Source organism: Astyanax mexicanus, chromosome 8 (assembly GCF_023375975.1).
Source record: "Astyanax mexicanus isolate ESR-SI-001 chromosome 8, AstMex3_surface, whole genome shotgun sequence".
Classification (NCBI taxonomy): domain Eukaryota; kingdom Metazoa; phylum Chordata; class Actinopteri; order Characiformes; family Acestrorhamphidae; genus Astyanax; species Astyanax mexicanus.
In genome coordinates, this window is record NC_064415.1 from 20,796,260 (window position 1) to 20,810,533 (window position 14,274).

A 14,274-nucleotide genomic window follows, 5' to 3' on the forward strand; every position below is an offset into this window, starting at 1 on the left:
GTTTACAGATAGATCCTTACCTTGTATAGTTAGGTTTTTTTTTTTTTTATAGCCTTATATTTTTTCTATTCTTCTGTGTTTTGATTTGTCTGAGTATGTTTCTTATTGTATTGTGTTGTTGCTGCAGGATGCCTAAATTTCCTTCGGGATAAATAAACTATCTGTCTGTCTGTCTGTCTGTCTGTCTGTCTGTCTGTCTGTCTGTCTGTCTGTCTGTCTGTCTATCTATCTATCTCTCTATCATAGAACAATGAATTAAAGTATTTAAATTGTTGAAATGGTTTAAACTGAGCTGTGGAAGCAGACAATCCACTTTTAAAAAGCCTGAATAAAATCCTGCAAGGAACTTTACACAGATTTTTAAGGGTCTGTGATGCATATATCACGGTGGGCTCTTTTGAGTTAAGATTTCCATTTGTATAAACAAATTTAAATGTTGCAGATACAGTGTCATGCACTGGTTAAAATAATTCCATACTAAACAAATGTTTCCCATTGAATACATTTGGAACACTTTAAAAGAAGAAGCACAAATGGTTATATAAGAATGTGTTAATCCAACACAATATCAAGAATTAATGATGATCCAAGAGATATTAAGTTTGGACAAAAGGGAAATGTACAATGGCATTAAATCAACAAATGTGAAAGGAGAGGAACAGAACAAAGCTAAACAGTGATTTGAATAAGGAGTGTGTGTGTGTGTGTGTGTGTGAGCTGAGCCATAGGGTGTGGTAGGGTGCATAGTCTCAGCTCAGTCAAAGTCTATACTACTACTACTACTACTACTATTATAAATATTCTAAATATGCATTCTAATTCCAACACATATTCTGTTCAATTTAATAAACTATTTTAAAATAGAGTACAATCCCTATTATTTAATTGCAAAACCCTTATATTTTCTTTATTCCTCCAACACAATATCCAACCTAGTACTTCTTCCAAATAATTAAAACCAAAACAACAGAACAAAGTTTCAGTCTTGTATTGTAAAGACGTAGGGTGCAGTTTCCTGTCTGATCCGATAAGTTCCAGACTCCATTACTCATCTCAGAGCCAATCACCGCCATTACAACGTCAACATGCTGTACCACTCTGTTCCATAAGACCTCTCATTTTTCCCAGCTAAACCTGTTATACCATTACCCACAAAGACACAACACAAAGGGAGTGCCACTGATTATTACTGTATACACAATCATACGGTACAATCTCTCTCTCTAGGCTAGGTTTCTAGTTTCTGTACTTTCTGAAACTCTAGCCCCACCATTACACTGTTGAACAATACTGGGGATTCTCAAATCTATGGGCTTGGATCTTTATCACATATCAGTGTCCTGCAAAGGAAACGGAGTCACACGGATTAAGATGAGACAAACTTCCCTCTTTTTTACACACCAGCACACTCCACCTTTCCTTCTCAGACTTACTAAACAATGGCTCATTTAGTGCATCAGAACACTGGTGATTATCATTCACAAGACAACTACAATTGGAGTGACATAAGGAGGAAAAAAAGTCACCATACAATTAGGTACAGTATGACCCAGAGGAATGTTAAAAGCTGTCATTTCACAATGTGGGTCAAACTTGGGACGTCAGAAACAACCAATTTTGAACCCAATGATGCATTTGCTTTTTGAATGCTAGAAACACTACAATGTTTAATTATCTTTTCCAATATTCAGACCTGCCAACCTTTTTTGAATACAGAATTTTATGTGTACAAAGATTAATTCACAAAAATGTCTATAATTTTGATGAGAAGTATATTAAACAATTTTTGCATTATTCAAAAATGTGTCTGTAAAAGTCTTTTATTGTACTAGACTGAGTTTCTTAAAGGATAATGATTGGTTGCTCAATATATTAGTGAAAACAATATATTTAGTGGACTTTTTTAATTCTTCAAAACAAAATAATTAAAATCACCAGTGCAAATATTAAATATTAAAGTGCATGTATGTGTAAACATTGTGACCTTCCAGATTTTCTTAAGCGATTAATAATGGGTATTTAAATGTAAATAAATAATTAGCTAAGATTGTCAAAATTAAATTACGTTTATATTAGTGGTGTCAATCACTTAAAAATGAATTAAAATTATTTTATATTTATTTATACTATATTTAAATGCTTCTATTTCCCTGTATGTCTGGAAAGGCGACAGTAATAATAGTGTAATGTGGTTTGGCCTGAGAGACTAGAGTCTTTTTACTGTATTATAATATTTCAGGCGAGAGAGAGAGCGCCTCTCTTGGGAATGTATAATTGCACAAAGCAAAAGAGTACCATTAATTCCATCTTTTTATTTATTTATTTTTTGAGTGTATTGTTTTGTTCATTATTTTCATTAATGAAATACTGAGATGATGCTGGATGGTCCTGACACCATTCATTAGAATATATTGCCCCCTACCAACTCAGGAATACAACCGCCTTCAATTAAAAAGAAACAAATCTTAGAGAGTGCTGATTAAACATCTGCACCAACATCTCAAGCGCACCTCCGGCATCCAGCTGTTTCTCCTCCTCCTCCTCTCCCTCCAGCTCATCCTCCTCCCCTGAGTCGGTGGTGCAGCGGTAGCCCTTCCTCTTCAGCACATGGCAGATGAGAACACCCAGCAGTCCCAGCAGGAAGAAGACAGGAACCAACACAAAGGCGATGTACTCTGGGTTAGGGTCTGTAGTCTTAGGGTTAGGGTCCCCTGTGTGGTTCGCTGCAGAGAGGCACAAATCACAAATCAGAGCACAGTGAGTACACAGTGATTACAAATAAATGATCACAAATACATTTAAAATACTTTACTATACTATTTCTATAGCTTTACGGCAAGAACAACACATTTTAGACCGAACTTATACTGAAGCGTAACCAATTAATACAATCAATTTACAAAGAAATGCATTATTGTTCTTCATGGAACGCTGACAGGAACTGTACTTTGAAAGAGTGCATAATGTTAAGTGGTAATTTACATTAAAAGAATACAGGACGTTGAGATGTACTACACTCTAAAAAGAGTGTGGAAATTTGAGGCTTTACTGTGTTCTGAAAGTAAGTTACGTTTAACAGCAATTTACTTTGAAAGTGCACAGAATGTTTAAGTGTACTGTACTTTGGAATCAAACAGAATGTTTAGGAATACTATACTCTGGAATTTAAAAGAAAGTATAAGTATTCTGCATTATACACTAAATATTTAATTGTACTGTTTTTGGATGTACAGTGAGTCCAAGAAGTATTTGATCCCTTGCTGATTTTCTTCGTTGGCCCACTAATAAAGACATGATCATTCTATACTTTTAATGGTAGATGTATTCTTACATGGAGAGACAGAATATTAAAAAGAAAATCCAGAAAATAAATCTAAGGAATATATATTAATTGATTTGTATTTCATGCAGTGAAATAAGTATTTGATCCCTTAGTATTCATTAGCAGTTCTGGCTTTTACAGACCAGTTAGACACTCCCAATCAACTTGTTACCTGACCTGAAGCCACCTGTTCTCACTAATCACTTGTGTGAAAAACACCTGTCCACAGAATCAGACAGATCACACAGATTTCAAGTCTCCAACATGGGTAAAACCAAAGAGCTGTCACAGGACCTCAGAGTCAGAATTGTTGACCTTCACAAAGCTGGAATGGGCTACAAAAAGATTAGTAAGGTGTTGGATGTGAAAGTAACAACTATTGGTGCAATTATCAGAAAGTTTAAAGAGTATAACATGACAATCAACAGACCTCGGCCCGGTGCTCCAAAGAAGATTTCGCCTCGTGGGGTGGCAATGATGCTGAGAACGGTCAGAAATCGTCCTGCAACCACTCGGCAGGAGTTAGCAAATGACCTGAAGGCAGCTGGGACCACAGTTTGCAAGGAAACAATTGGCAACACTTTGCGCAACAATGGATTCACATCCTGCAGTGCCCGAAAGGTACCCGTGCTGAAGAGAGCACATGTGGAGGCGCGCCTCAAGTATGCCAATGATCATTTGAAAGATGAACCAAGTTATTGGGAGAAGGTTTTGTGGTCAGACGAGACCAAAATTGAACTTTTTGGCCTCTTCAAGCATGGAGGTGGAAGCATAATGTTTTGGGGGTGTTTCTCTGCCAAGGGTACAGGGCTACTTCACCGCATCACTGGGAAGATGGATGGAGCCATGTACCGCACAATCCTGAGGGACAACCTCCTCCCCTGTGCCAGGGATCTGAAAATGGGCCGTGGTTGGGTCTTCCAACATGATAACGACCCTTAACATACAGCAAAGGCAACAAAGGATTGGCTAAAAAAAAAATCACATTAAGGTCATGGAGTGGCCCAGCCAGTCGCCAGACCTCAATCCGATCGAAAATCTATGGAGGGAGCTGAAGGTCAGAGTTGCCAAGCGACAGCCCACCAACCTTCATGATTTAGAGAGGATCTGCAAAGAAGAGTGGGCCAAAATTCCCCCTGGTGTGTGTGCTAAACTTGTGGTTAACTACAACAAACGTCTCACCGCTGTGCTTGCAAACAAAGGCTTTGCCACTAAGTATTGAGTGTGTTTGGCAAGAGGGATCAAATACTTATTTTCCTCATTGAAATACAAATTAATTAAAATATATTCTTTAAAATTATATTCTGGATTTTTGTCTTGATATTCTGTCTCTCCATGTTATCTACCATTAAAAGTGCAGAAGGATAGTGTCTTTATTAGTGGGCAAACAAAGAAAATCAGCAAGGGATCAAATACTTCTTGGACTCACTGTATATGGAATACAGAATATTAAGGAGCAATGTACTTTAGAAGAGTATGGGATGTTGAGATGTACTATCCTTTAAAAGAGTGCAGAATGGTAAGTACTGTATACTGTGCCATGAAAGTAAGTATTGTGTAGCTGTACTGTACTGTGGAACTGCAAAGAATATTTAGTAGTACTACACTCTGGAATTGCACAAAATGTTCAGGTGTACTACACTCTGGAATGGTACAGATTTGTTACAAGTACTATACTCAGGAGGTGTTCTTCAAACTGGAAAGACTATGAGATGTTTAGGACCCTTGTGCTCTGGGAAAGTATATTTACACAGTATATTCAAACCCCTGTCACTGAGGTTTTCAAGCTAAATAACAGCATTTGCAACTTATGTAGGTCCAATTGTCTTACTGCATAGTATAAAATTTCTATCATGTCATAATGTCTTAAAATAGAAAAAAAACTGTGGGTGTAAATATATATCTAACATTCTGGATAGAGCAAAGGGTAGATCAGGACACTGCTAAACCAAAAGTTATTATCTGCCTAATCAGAAGTGTAACAGTATCCCATACGAGAGCTGCACACAGAAAGAAGGTCATTAAGGGTAAATGTGTGAGGATGGAGCAAACACACATACACAAAGGAGCTGGAGAGTGTGAATGATTCAGTAATAATGAGTGTGTGACAAAATGAATACTGTCTAATAGCTAAAGTTAAAGATATGAGTCATCAGGTGTTGAAGGAATTGCCCAGAATAATAGTGCCTAATTGCAGGTATTCCCAAGCATTCTGGTCTTTTGGGGTACAACAAATAATATCAAGATATAACTGAGAACTTTGCATTAGGTGTGCAAGATTCTGAAACAAAAAAACTTAAAAATAGACATTTTCGACAGATTCCTATTTCTAAAATTCAAATGTTCTACTATGTAATAATTAATACTGGGCAGACATTGGGCAGATAAAGTGTAGTCTGTACCCCTACCCCTTGTTTTTGAGTATAAATCCTTCCAGGTGGGCAGGTGGTGCAGCATATGATTATTTATTTATTTATTTATTTTTAGCTAGCTTGCTACTGAAATTAACTAAAAAACGTTTTTCATGCTTATTATAAAGAAAATGGTCACTAAACATTGAACGTACATATAAAACTATAGTAATATATTGGTTATTGTAATTTCTAACAAGGAAAATACTCAAATTTGGGGTTTTCTTTGGTTGCTTGTGCAGTCCCCTGTTTTGAGTGTGCCTCGGAAAAATCTACACTTGAAGAGACATATAGGGACATATACCCCTAACACGCCCCTCCCCAGTACAGATTATGTTTTAGATCAAGCATGATGTATATGGATACATTTGGCTTGCATGATATGGTAGGTCCTGCAATGTGACTATTGTGTATGCACACTGTGTAGCAACTTTAAATTCAAATAATCAAACAATAATCATATAATCCTTTTTCTAAAGCTCTTCTAAGCTCTTCTTAGAACATACACACTCACCCACAAGCACAAACCCAGGTAAGCAAACAGATAAATTAAATCATTATAAAGGCGTGTTCTGCCTAAACCAGAAAAAAAAACAAAAAAACTTCTTATCAAAATGTATTAGGCTATCTACTGCACTGCATAATCGTTCCAAACAGATAAGAGGTCCTTCCTATGAAAGGTCAAAAGGTCACGCACTTTATAAGCAGTAAGTACGGAGCAGTCCCGTTTGACCGTCTGAATTCTGACCATGGATACGTGTCACATTCTCTTAACAATCCCAACAGTCAACAGTCAGCCTGAACACACGGACAACGAGCTCTTTGTAAACTCATGTCTGTCTCGGCACCTCAGCGTGCTCATGTTAACTGACGGGTTTATCACTACACACAGTCTTCATGCTGGACATGCTTTATGTAACTATGTTTGTGTTTTGTAACGCTGAGAATCAATATAGTCTATGTCATTCAATCCTGAATTACAGATGCTAAGAAAAGTCTCACTATCATCTGCAGGCCATTGAAATTGTTGCTGTGGATAGGATGTCTAAATTTCATTTTGCATTGTATTAAATATCTTCTTGACTAGAAAATTCCAGTAATTCCAGACAGTCCAGTCACCCCAGTAGTTGCAAAGGGAACTATGCCAGACCAAAAAAAATCCTCAATTATGTGTACTTTTCCAGCATTCGTGATATTTTTACATTTCTGTTTTTACCCAAAGTTACCTGCATCTTCTTGCATAGTGTTAGTGTTTTTTGTATAAATATCATGCTTATAGTCCTGAATGTGGCACTACTGTTCAGCTTGTGTTTTTATATCTTTTATATACAAACCTCAGAAAAACTGCATGTCATGACATATATTGTGGCCTCAAGCTATTTTGCTTCTCACTTTCAGCATCTTTAAATATTAAAATCTTGATTTTGGACAATTTCTGTAAAAAGCCTATAAGAAATTCTGACATTCTAAGTAAGATTGCAAACCATAATTAATTAAAGACTATGAACGAATGAAGTTACACTTAAATAGTGCCTGTCTAGAATATCAAGGATGCCTTACAATTCACACATATTACACACAACCTTTATACTCATCCACACACCAGTGTGAATCGGCAGCCAATAGCGTACAGCATACTCTCAGCCAGAAACAACCGTCCACCTGGAGGTCTGCATCGGGCACTAAATCATTTACACAGGAAAGAGTGCCAATCCATATCTGAGCACATTTACACACAAACTTACATACATACCACACACTTACACATAAACACCAGATAAATTTAGAGTATTTAAACTTGTATTTTCTGGCTAATTTCTTATCCAATTAACCTCGATGATCTCAATGTTTTTGGACTTTGGAAGGAAACAGGGAGAACATGAAAACTCCACCCAGATAGGGACTTGAACCCAAGACCCCAGTGCTGGGAGGCAAACGTGCAAACCACTAAGCCACCGAGCCACCCAACTACAGGCTTCAAACTAAATAGGGAGTAATGCAGTACCTGCTTATCACTACACAGGAAATTTACAGTAAAGTGCTGGCATCTTATCTTGTAGCATCACAAGCAATGCAACACAATGTAAACACAGCAAATTGCAGTACACTCTCATCATTGCTATTCGCTGTGCTTTCATCACTGACTCAGAGCTTGAAGTTGGCGCAAACTAACTTGACGCTCCAAAGAGGCGAAAACTGGGGTCAGTAAAGCTCTTGACTGCAAGATATTTCTCAACACAAGCTTTAAGTAAAACAAAGACCCAGAGCCACAATAAACCGTGAACAATAGACTGTCTGGTTTGCTACCGAAACACTAACAGATTTTTCTTTTTTTGCAGTATAATTTGTGGGTGTTTCTGATATTGGGTGGGACAAGCAACTCAGTTCCTACGTCAATGTTTCCTAAATGAAGGGGTTTCCTCACGTTCCCTCAAGCTGATACTGTAAGACCAGTGTGTAGCAAATACAGGGGCACTGCCTAGGGACACTGTGGAATGAAATGCAGCCAGTCTGTGTGATCAGTAAACACATCCACACATACCCACCCACCTCTGGTTTAAATGATCCAGGGCGATAACAACCATCCAGTGTCTCCCTGTACCAATGAACAGTAGTGCAAGCAATGGCCTGAGTAATGACAAAACAGAACATCGTACATAAGTGTCAAATACCCAACACCCACCCTATACTGCAACCTAACAGAGGAAAATAAGGCTAAGAAGCTCAGTTTATTATTGTAAACAGTAGCCCTGCTTCAAAAAAATACAGGTTCATATGAATGCATTGCTGTATGACACAGGGTGTGTGTATTTAAAAAAAAAAATAATAATAATCAGTAAGAGAAAGCTCTCAGAGCAGATGGATGGACAGTATTTTTGACTGAGGCATAAAATGGTTTGGAATTTAACTGAACAGACAGCGTGAACCCAAAATATTTCCTCTCACTCTAACTACAAAATTTCTAAATGCTTCCACTGCTGGTTTGGCTATTTGCCTGAATATATTTGACCTATATAAATGTATAATGATTTTTAACATTTATTTTTGATCATTCATTCGTTCAAAAGTTTCTTGGTTCCTCTGAAAAGAAAGGTTACTTCCTCCAACCAGCTCTGAGGGAGCATTTACATGCCTGCGTTGCTCACTGGTGGTTCTGTGTTGTATGTTTAATGTTTTGTCTGATTCTCTGTCCTGTGATCACATTTCTGCAACAACAACAGGTGTAAAAAGCGATTTTGATTGATTGTCATTGTAATCATGATTTGGTCCAAAAGCAGGAGTCAAAAAAAAACAAAATAGTAAAATAATTTCCAGTTTGTAAATGCACTTGGTATCCTTAGTACTAAAACAAGTGGTAAATGTAATGCAGAATGCCAGAAAATCCAGAATGGATGTATATCAATAAAGGAAATAAAGTTGAGGAGACAAAACATGAAATATTTTAAATTCATATCATCAGCATTCAAATAATATACTGTCCCAACTTAAAACAGCATCTTCACAAACAATTCCAGTTCCAGTTAAAGCATGAGTAGAATGATAAATCTCTGCACTGATAAGCTGTTTATCTTTTACTAGTGACTTCTAAAGAAAACATTAAAGTTGACTGTTAGCCACTGTGATAATCAGTTATTCATCTGATTGTTACTAAGCTCTTCTAAATAATCCACTGTCTCAAAAATCAGCATGATTATCAGTCAGCCTGTGTAGCGTTGCTATGTTATTCTTACAAATGACTGTACTGGCCTGTCTCTTCAGTTGTGGACAAAGAAAAAGACTGCAGTAATGTTAGGAGAAGCAAAAGTGGAGTGAAGCAGAAAATAGGACCAGCTTAGGAAAAGTTTCAATACTAAATTACTACTTTTTTTCCCAAAACTGAAATACAACCCCATGCCAAATGTACCATATCAAGCTGCTTTCTAAAATCACTTTGAATTTCTTCTGCCCAACTCTGCACATACATTCCTGTTACAACTAAAAACTTTGTCTCCTTTGACACGAGTACTGAATAAAGTTTGTTTATGAAAGAATCTTGGTACTATTCTCCCCGTAGTACTAGACTAAAATATATCAAATATATATATCAATGACAGATTATGCAGTAACATGGCTGCAGGTTAAGCAGACCAAACAACAAACAGATAAGAATAAGTGGAGCAGCTTTTACCACATGCTATAAGGACTCACTAAATAACAAGCTGCTGTCTGCAGTTTTTCTGGACCCAACCCTGTTGACAGCTACATCACTTCAGCTACTTGGCTAAACTGAGAGGTAAATTAATGGCTCTCTGTAGAAAAGAATGGACAATTGTCAGAGATAAAACAGACTAATAGAAGGACGCTCTACAAGTGTCAGGTTTCTAAACATGTCTTTCCTCCCCACAAATTGTTGTTTGTCACAGTGATGAATTGTCTATTTGTGATACCATATGCTTTTCAGAGAACACCAGGGACACACTCATTATCATAAATTACAGCACAAATGCATGATACTTAAAGAGATGCAGACAAATGACAGATTATCTGTACTGAACTGGACGCTTGAACAATAGTGATATTTTTACATTTCTGTTTTTACCCAAAGTTACCTGCATCTTCTTGCATAGTGTTAGTGTTTTTTGTATAAAATATCATGCTTATAGTCCTGAATGTGGCACTACTGTTCAGCTTGGGTTTTTATGTTTGTTCTAACTGCTTCACAAACCTCAGAAAAACTGCATGTCATGACATATATTGTGGCCTCAAGCTATTTTGCTTTTCCCTAATCATAACGCAAAGTCTCTTTTGAGAGAGGACATACAATCAGCTGGCCCCAAAAACACTATTTTAACCAATTTACCATCTAAACAGGTCACACAAAAAACAAGCCAGTCAAGCCTCCATTATTTCAGCCTCTGACAAAACACAGCCAGGTATGTAATTTCTTTTTCTAATGTAGTGTTACCTTCAATACTTCATTATTTATTGACTGTTCAGAGCACAAGCCTAAATCTATGAGGTAAAAATAACTTTTAACTGTCTGACACAATTTAAATCTGGAATAAAATATTTTTACATTGACTTTCATGTAAATTAGGAGCAAAAAGGTTTATTTAAACTATAATCATCTCATTGACTTTTAATCCCAGTACTAGATGGAATACAGTTCCACAGTGAAGTGGTCCCAACTCTACTCCTAGAATGTGCTGGACTAAAGACCTCCAAGACCACTACTAGAACATAGATATCAACCATGTCAATCAATCAATCAATCAATCAATATCAATATGTTCTACACATATGTAGGCTATATCAAAGTCTGGCAACTAATGCATACAGAAAAGTAATTTTTCAAAGCTACCCTCTGATAACTTTGGTCAACAATATCTGTTGTCTAGGTTTCGGCATTCACATGAAACGAAAACTGCAGCTGGTCACAAGGTAGATATACACTCTCTCGTCTTTATATTAAAATAATACAACCGTCAGAGAAAAAAAATCATCAACAGGATCTTTAAACACATGCTCACTGCTACCGAATTTCAAACTGTCAACTTTCAAGGTGAAACTACAGGAAGTGTAGGCCTACTCCTATCCCTCCTGTACAGGAACGAATAAAGGCAGGAAGGACAAGCCAAGCTCTTGGCAGGGACACATTCTTTACATAATAATTGAATGCACAACATAGCAAGTTAAGACAGTGCTGCTTTTAGTACAGAATTAATAATGCTTCCACCATGCTTATCAGCAGGTAGGGAACAGTGTGATGGATGAAGTGTTGAGACTTGATTTTCTTGATTCACATTTAGTTACTAATTCTCCCTAACAAATCTTATTCAGCCGAGACTAAAGCAAGACCAGTTTAACAGAAAACAAAAAAGTAAAGCAAGCCACATGTGTGACAGAGTAAAAAATTCAAGTAGTTAATCAAATTTATCCTCTGATAACTATGGTCAACAATATCTATTGTCTAGTTTTTGGCTTTCACATAAAATGAAAACTGTAGCTGGTCACAAGGTAAGTATAGGCTCAATCGTCTTTATAATAAAATTCATGCAAACGACTGAGGAAAAATCATAAACAAGACCTTTTACTTTTTAAAGTATTTAGTCATAACTCTGACTTCAAGAATTTTGTCTTAAGTTGAGGGAACATTAAACAAAGAATCCAACATATTTTACTAGCAGCTACGCTGATGGATGCTGAATGTTCTGCTGCATTATGGCAAGTTGCTCAGAAGTTATAACTTTTCGGCCGCTAGTTTTGAACCTTTTGATAACATACTTTTGCTTTTTTGCTTTTTTTTATTTAGATAAAGAAACCAGCTTTTCTATCAGCAGATAACTTATCTTATTGGAAATGCATGAGTATTGTAGTTAGAGATATTTTAAGCAACAGCTAGAATTCATGCATAAAGCAGAAATAAGCGTGCAATCTGTTCCTGTATCATTACTATTCGTTCATTCTTGTCAGTCAAATTATTGTGACTTAGTTTTAAGATGGCAGAGCGTAGAGAACTACCTCAAGGTACTGTGTGTATAAACTGTGTTTTTAATAAACTATCTGTGCACTTTCAAACAGCGAATTCGTTACATGGGCAGTGCTATGCCCCTATCGCTAGTATTGTGAGCCTGTTGAGAGAGTCAGCTAAAATTCCTATATTTGGGAATGCTGAGGGGGAATGGAGGTGGACTATTTTATTTAAGTTTATAGCCTAGTCGTTATTATGTTTCCCCCAACAACCCCAAGTCCATTTTACACTGCAGTTCTCCTTTAAATTAATGTAACTTACATATTTCTATGGGGTTTGGGATGGCTGGGGATTTGTCGAACCAATATATCTGTGTTTCTACTTGTTTTAGCGTCAATTTATTTATTTTTTTAAAACAGTTAAACTCCAGATTAGCCTCCACTGCACCAAAACGACCACTCAAAACAGAAAACTTTAGTTAGCTACAGGCTACAAACTTCGTGCCCTTGACTTCCACACACACACACACACACACACACGCACAAACACATTAACACACTAACACACTAACTGAGGGGATATCTGCATCATTGAGGACGATGGACACTTTTCTACAGGACAGCCGCACCTTGCTGTAGCTTACTTTGGAGGGCTAGTCACGTAAACCCGTCTGTCCTGAGCGGTCCTGCGCACACACACACACACACACACACACACACACACCCACCCACCCACAAACTGCGCAATGTTTGGAGTATCCTCCTGAACGAATGTTCCGTTCCACCTTAAACGGTGCAGCAGTTACAGCGTGACGCCTGCACCATTTAAGGTGGAATGGAAATTTTTTACCAAAAAGCTGGAAAGAACTGTATGCACTCGTCCCCTTTATCAGCCTTTTTTAAATATATATTTATATCTATATTTGCACTACTGTAATGTTATACGGGTTCTGTACTATACTTGTACTGTCATTCCCCTCTTTAATCCCCCCCATCACTATTGAACTAATGTTATTGTTTTGTGTCTTTTGTCTCACGTGACTCATGTCTATATCTGTGTCTTTGTTGTATTGTACATTTAATGTCCTCCATTCTTTTATATTTAACTTATAATCTTATTTTATGTACTTGCTATAACTTTGTGAAGCAGAGTAATTGCAAAAAACTGTTTGCCCTGTACAAATGCAGTATTGACAAAATAAATCCTTAACTTGACTTGAATTAAGGGAACTAGCTTAACTAACTTAACTAACGAGGTTAGCTAACTTTAACCTTAATAACTTGTATTAACCTACAGCTATAGTAGAGACCCTGACTGCCTTGAATTTGTTCATCATAAAGCTCGACCTAAACCTTAGTACTAAGTAAGTAACCTAGTTAGTATTTTTTTCGTAAAACACAAAAAACATACAGAAGAAAACATTAAGTTAGCTAGCTTAGGTAACTAGCTTTGCAAGGTTATGTTACTTACTTGACCCATCACTGTGTAATACAGTATCCGCCATCTGTGAGTCTCCTCAGCCGGTCAGACTGTCAAATGAAGCCCTGAAGGTCCAGAGAGCAGTCTGAGAGCGTCAGGACAGCGAGAGTGTGCTGCAGTTTTTTCAGGGCTAGTTAAAGTCAGGGCTGCAGATTTGCTCGGGTTTCCTCATTCTTACCGAGCTACGAGGAATAGCCCACTTCTAACAGCCCACACCGCTCAGTTTCTGACTCACTACACAGGAAAAGCAGCGAATAACTAAACACAGTTCCTCTGAATCCGCTGACTCCAGTAACTACGCCTGGCTATGTGTAAACACAAACTGAGCGGTTACTCTCCGCTTCCTCCACAGCAGCAGACCGCGGTGGTGAAGACAGGAAAGCGCTTCCTGTCCCGGCGAGGTGAATGACGGGAAATGTAGTAGGACCCCAAGATCAGCATGTAGGCTGCTGGACGTCGACTTGCTTGGTTTTAGAGGGGCTATAGGTCTGTGTAATGTTGAGCAGTTTAATTTTCTGACTGTATCAAGCTAAATTCGAAATTAAGAAGAAATTGTGTTTCATCAAGTTTTTCATTTCGGCCTTGCACAAACAGAATTTCAAGAAAAATGA

General features: G+C 37.4%; 1 protein-coding gene across 2 annotated transcripts in view; it reads right to left on the reverse strand.

Moving 5' to 3' along the window:
- The window catches only part of rell1 (RELT like 1), a 37,556-nt gene extending 23,511 nt beyond the window's left edge, over positions 1–14,045 (reverse strand). For both annotated transcript variants that reach the window (XM_007242052.3, XM_007242051.3), the window contains exons 1-2: positions 13,655–14,045; positions 2,511–2,723 (exon numbers count right to left, since the gene is read on the reverse strand). In XM_007242052.3, coding sequence (XP_007242114.2) covers positions 2,511–2,723; positions 13,655–13,688 — 247 coding nt within the window. In that variant the 5' untranslated portion in view covers positions 13,689–14,045. The remainder of the gene's footprint in view (positions 1–2,510; positions 2,724–13,654) is intronic.
- Positions 14,046–14,274: the final 229 nt, after the last annotated feature.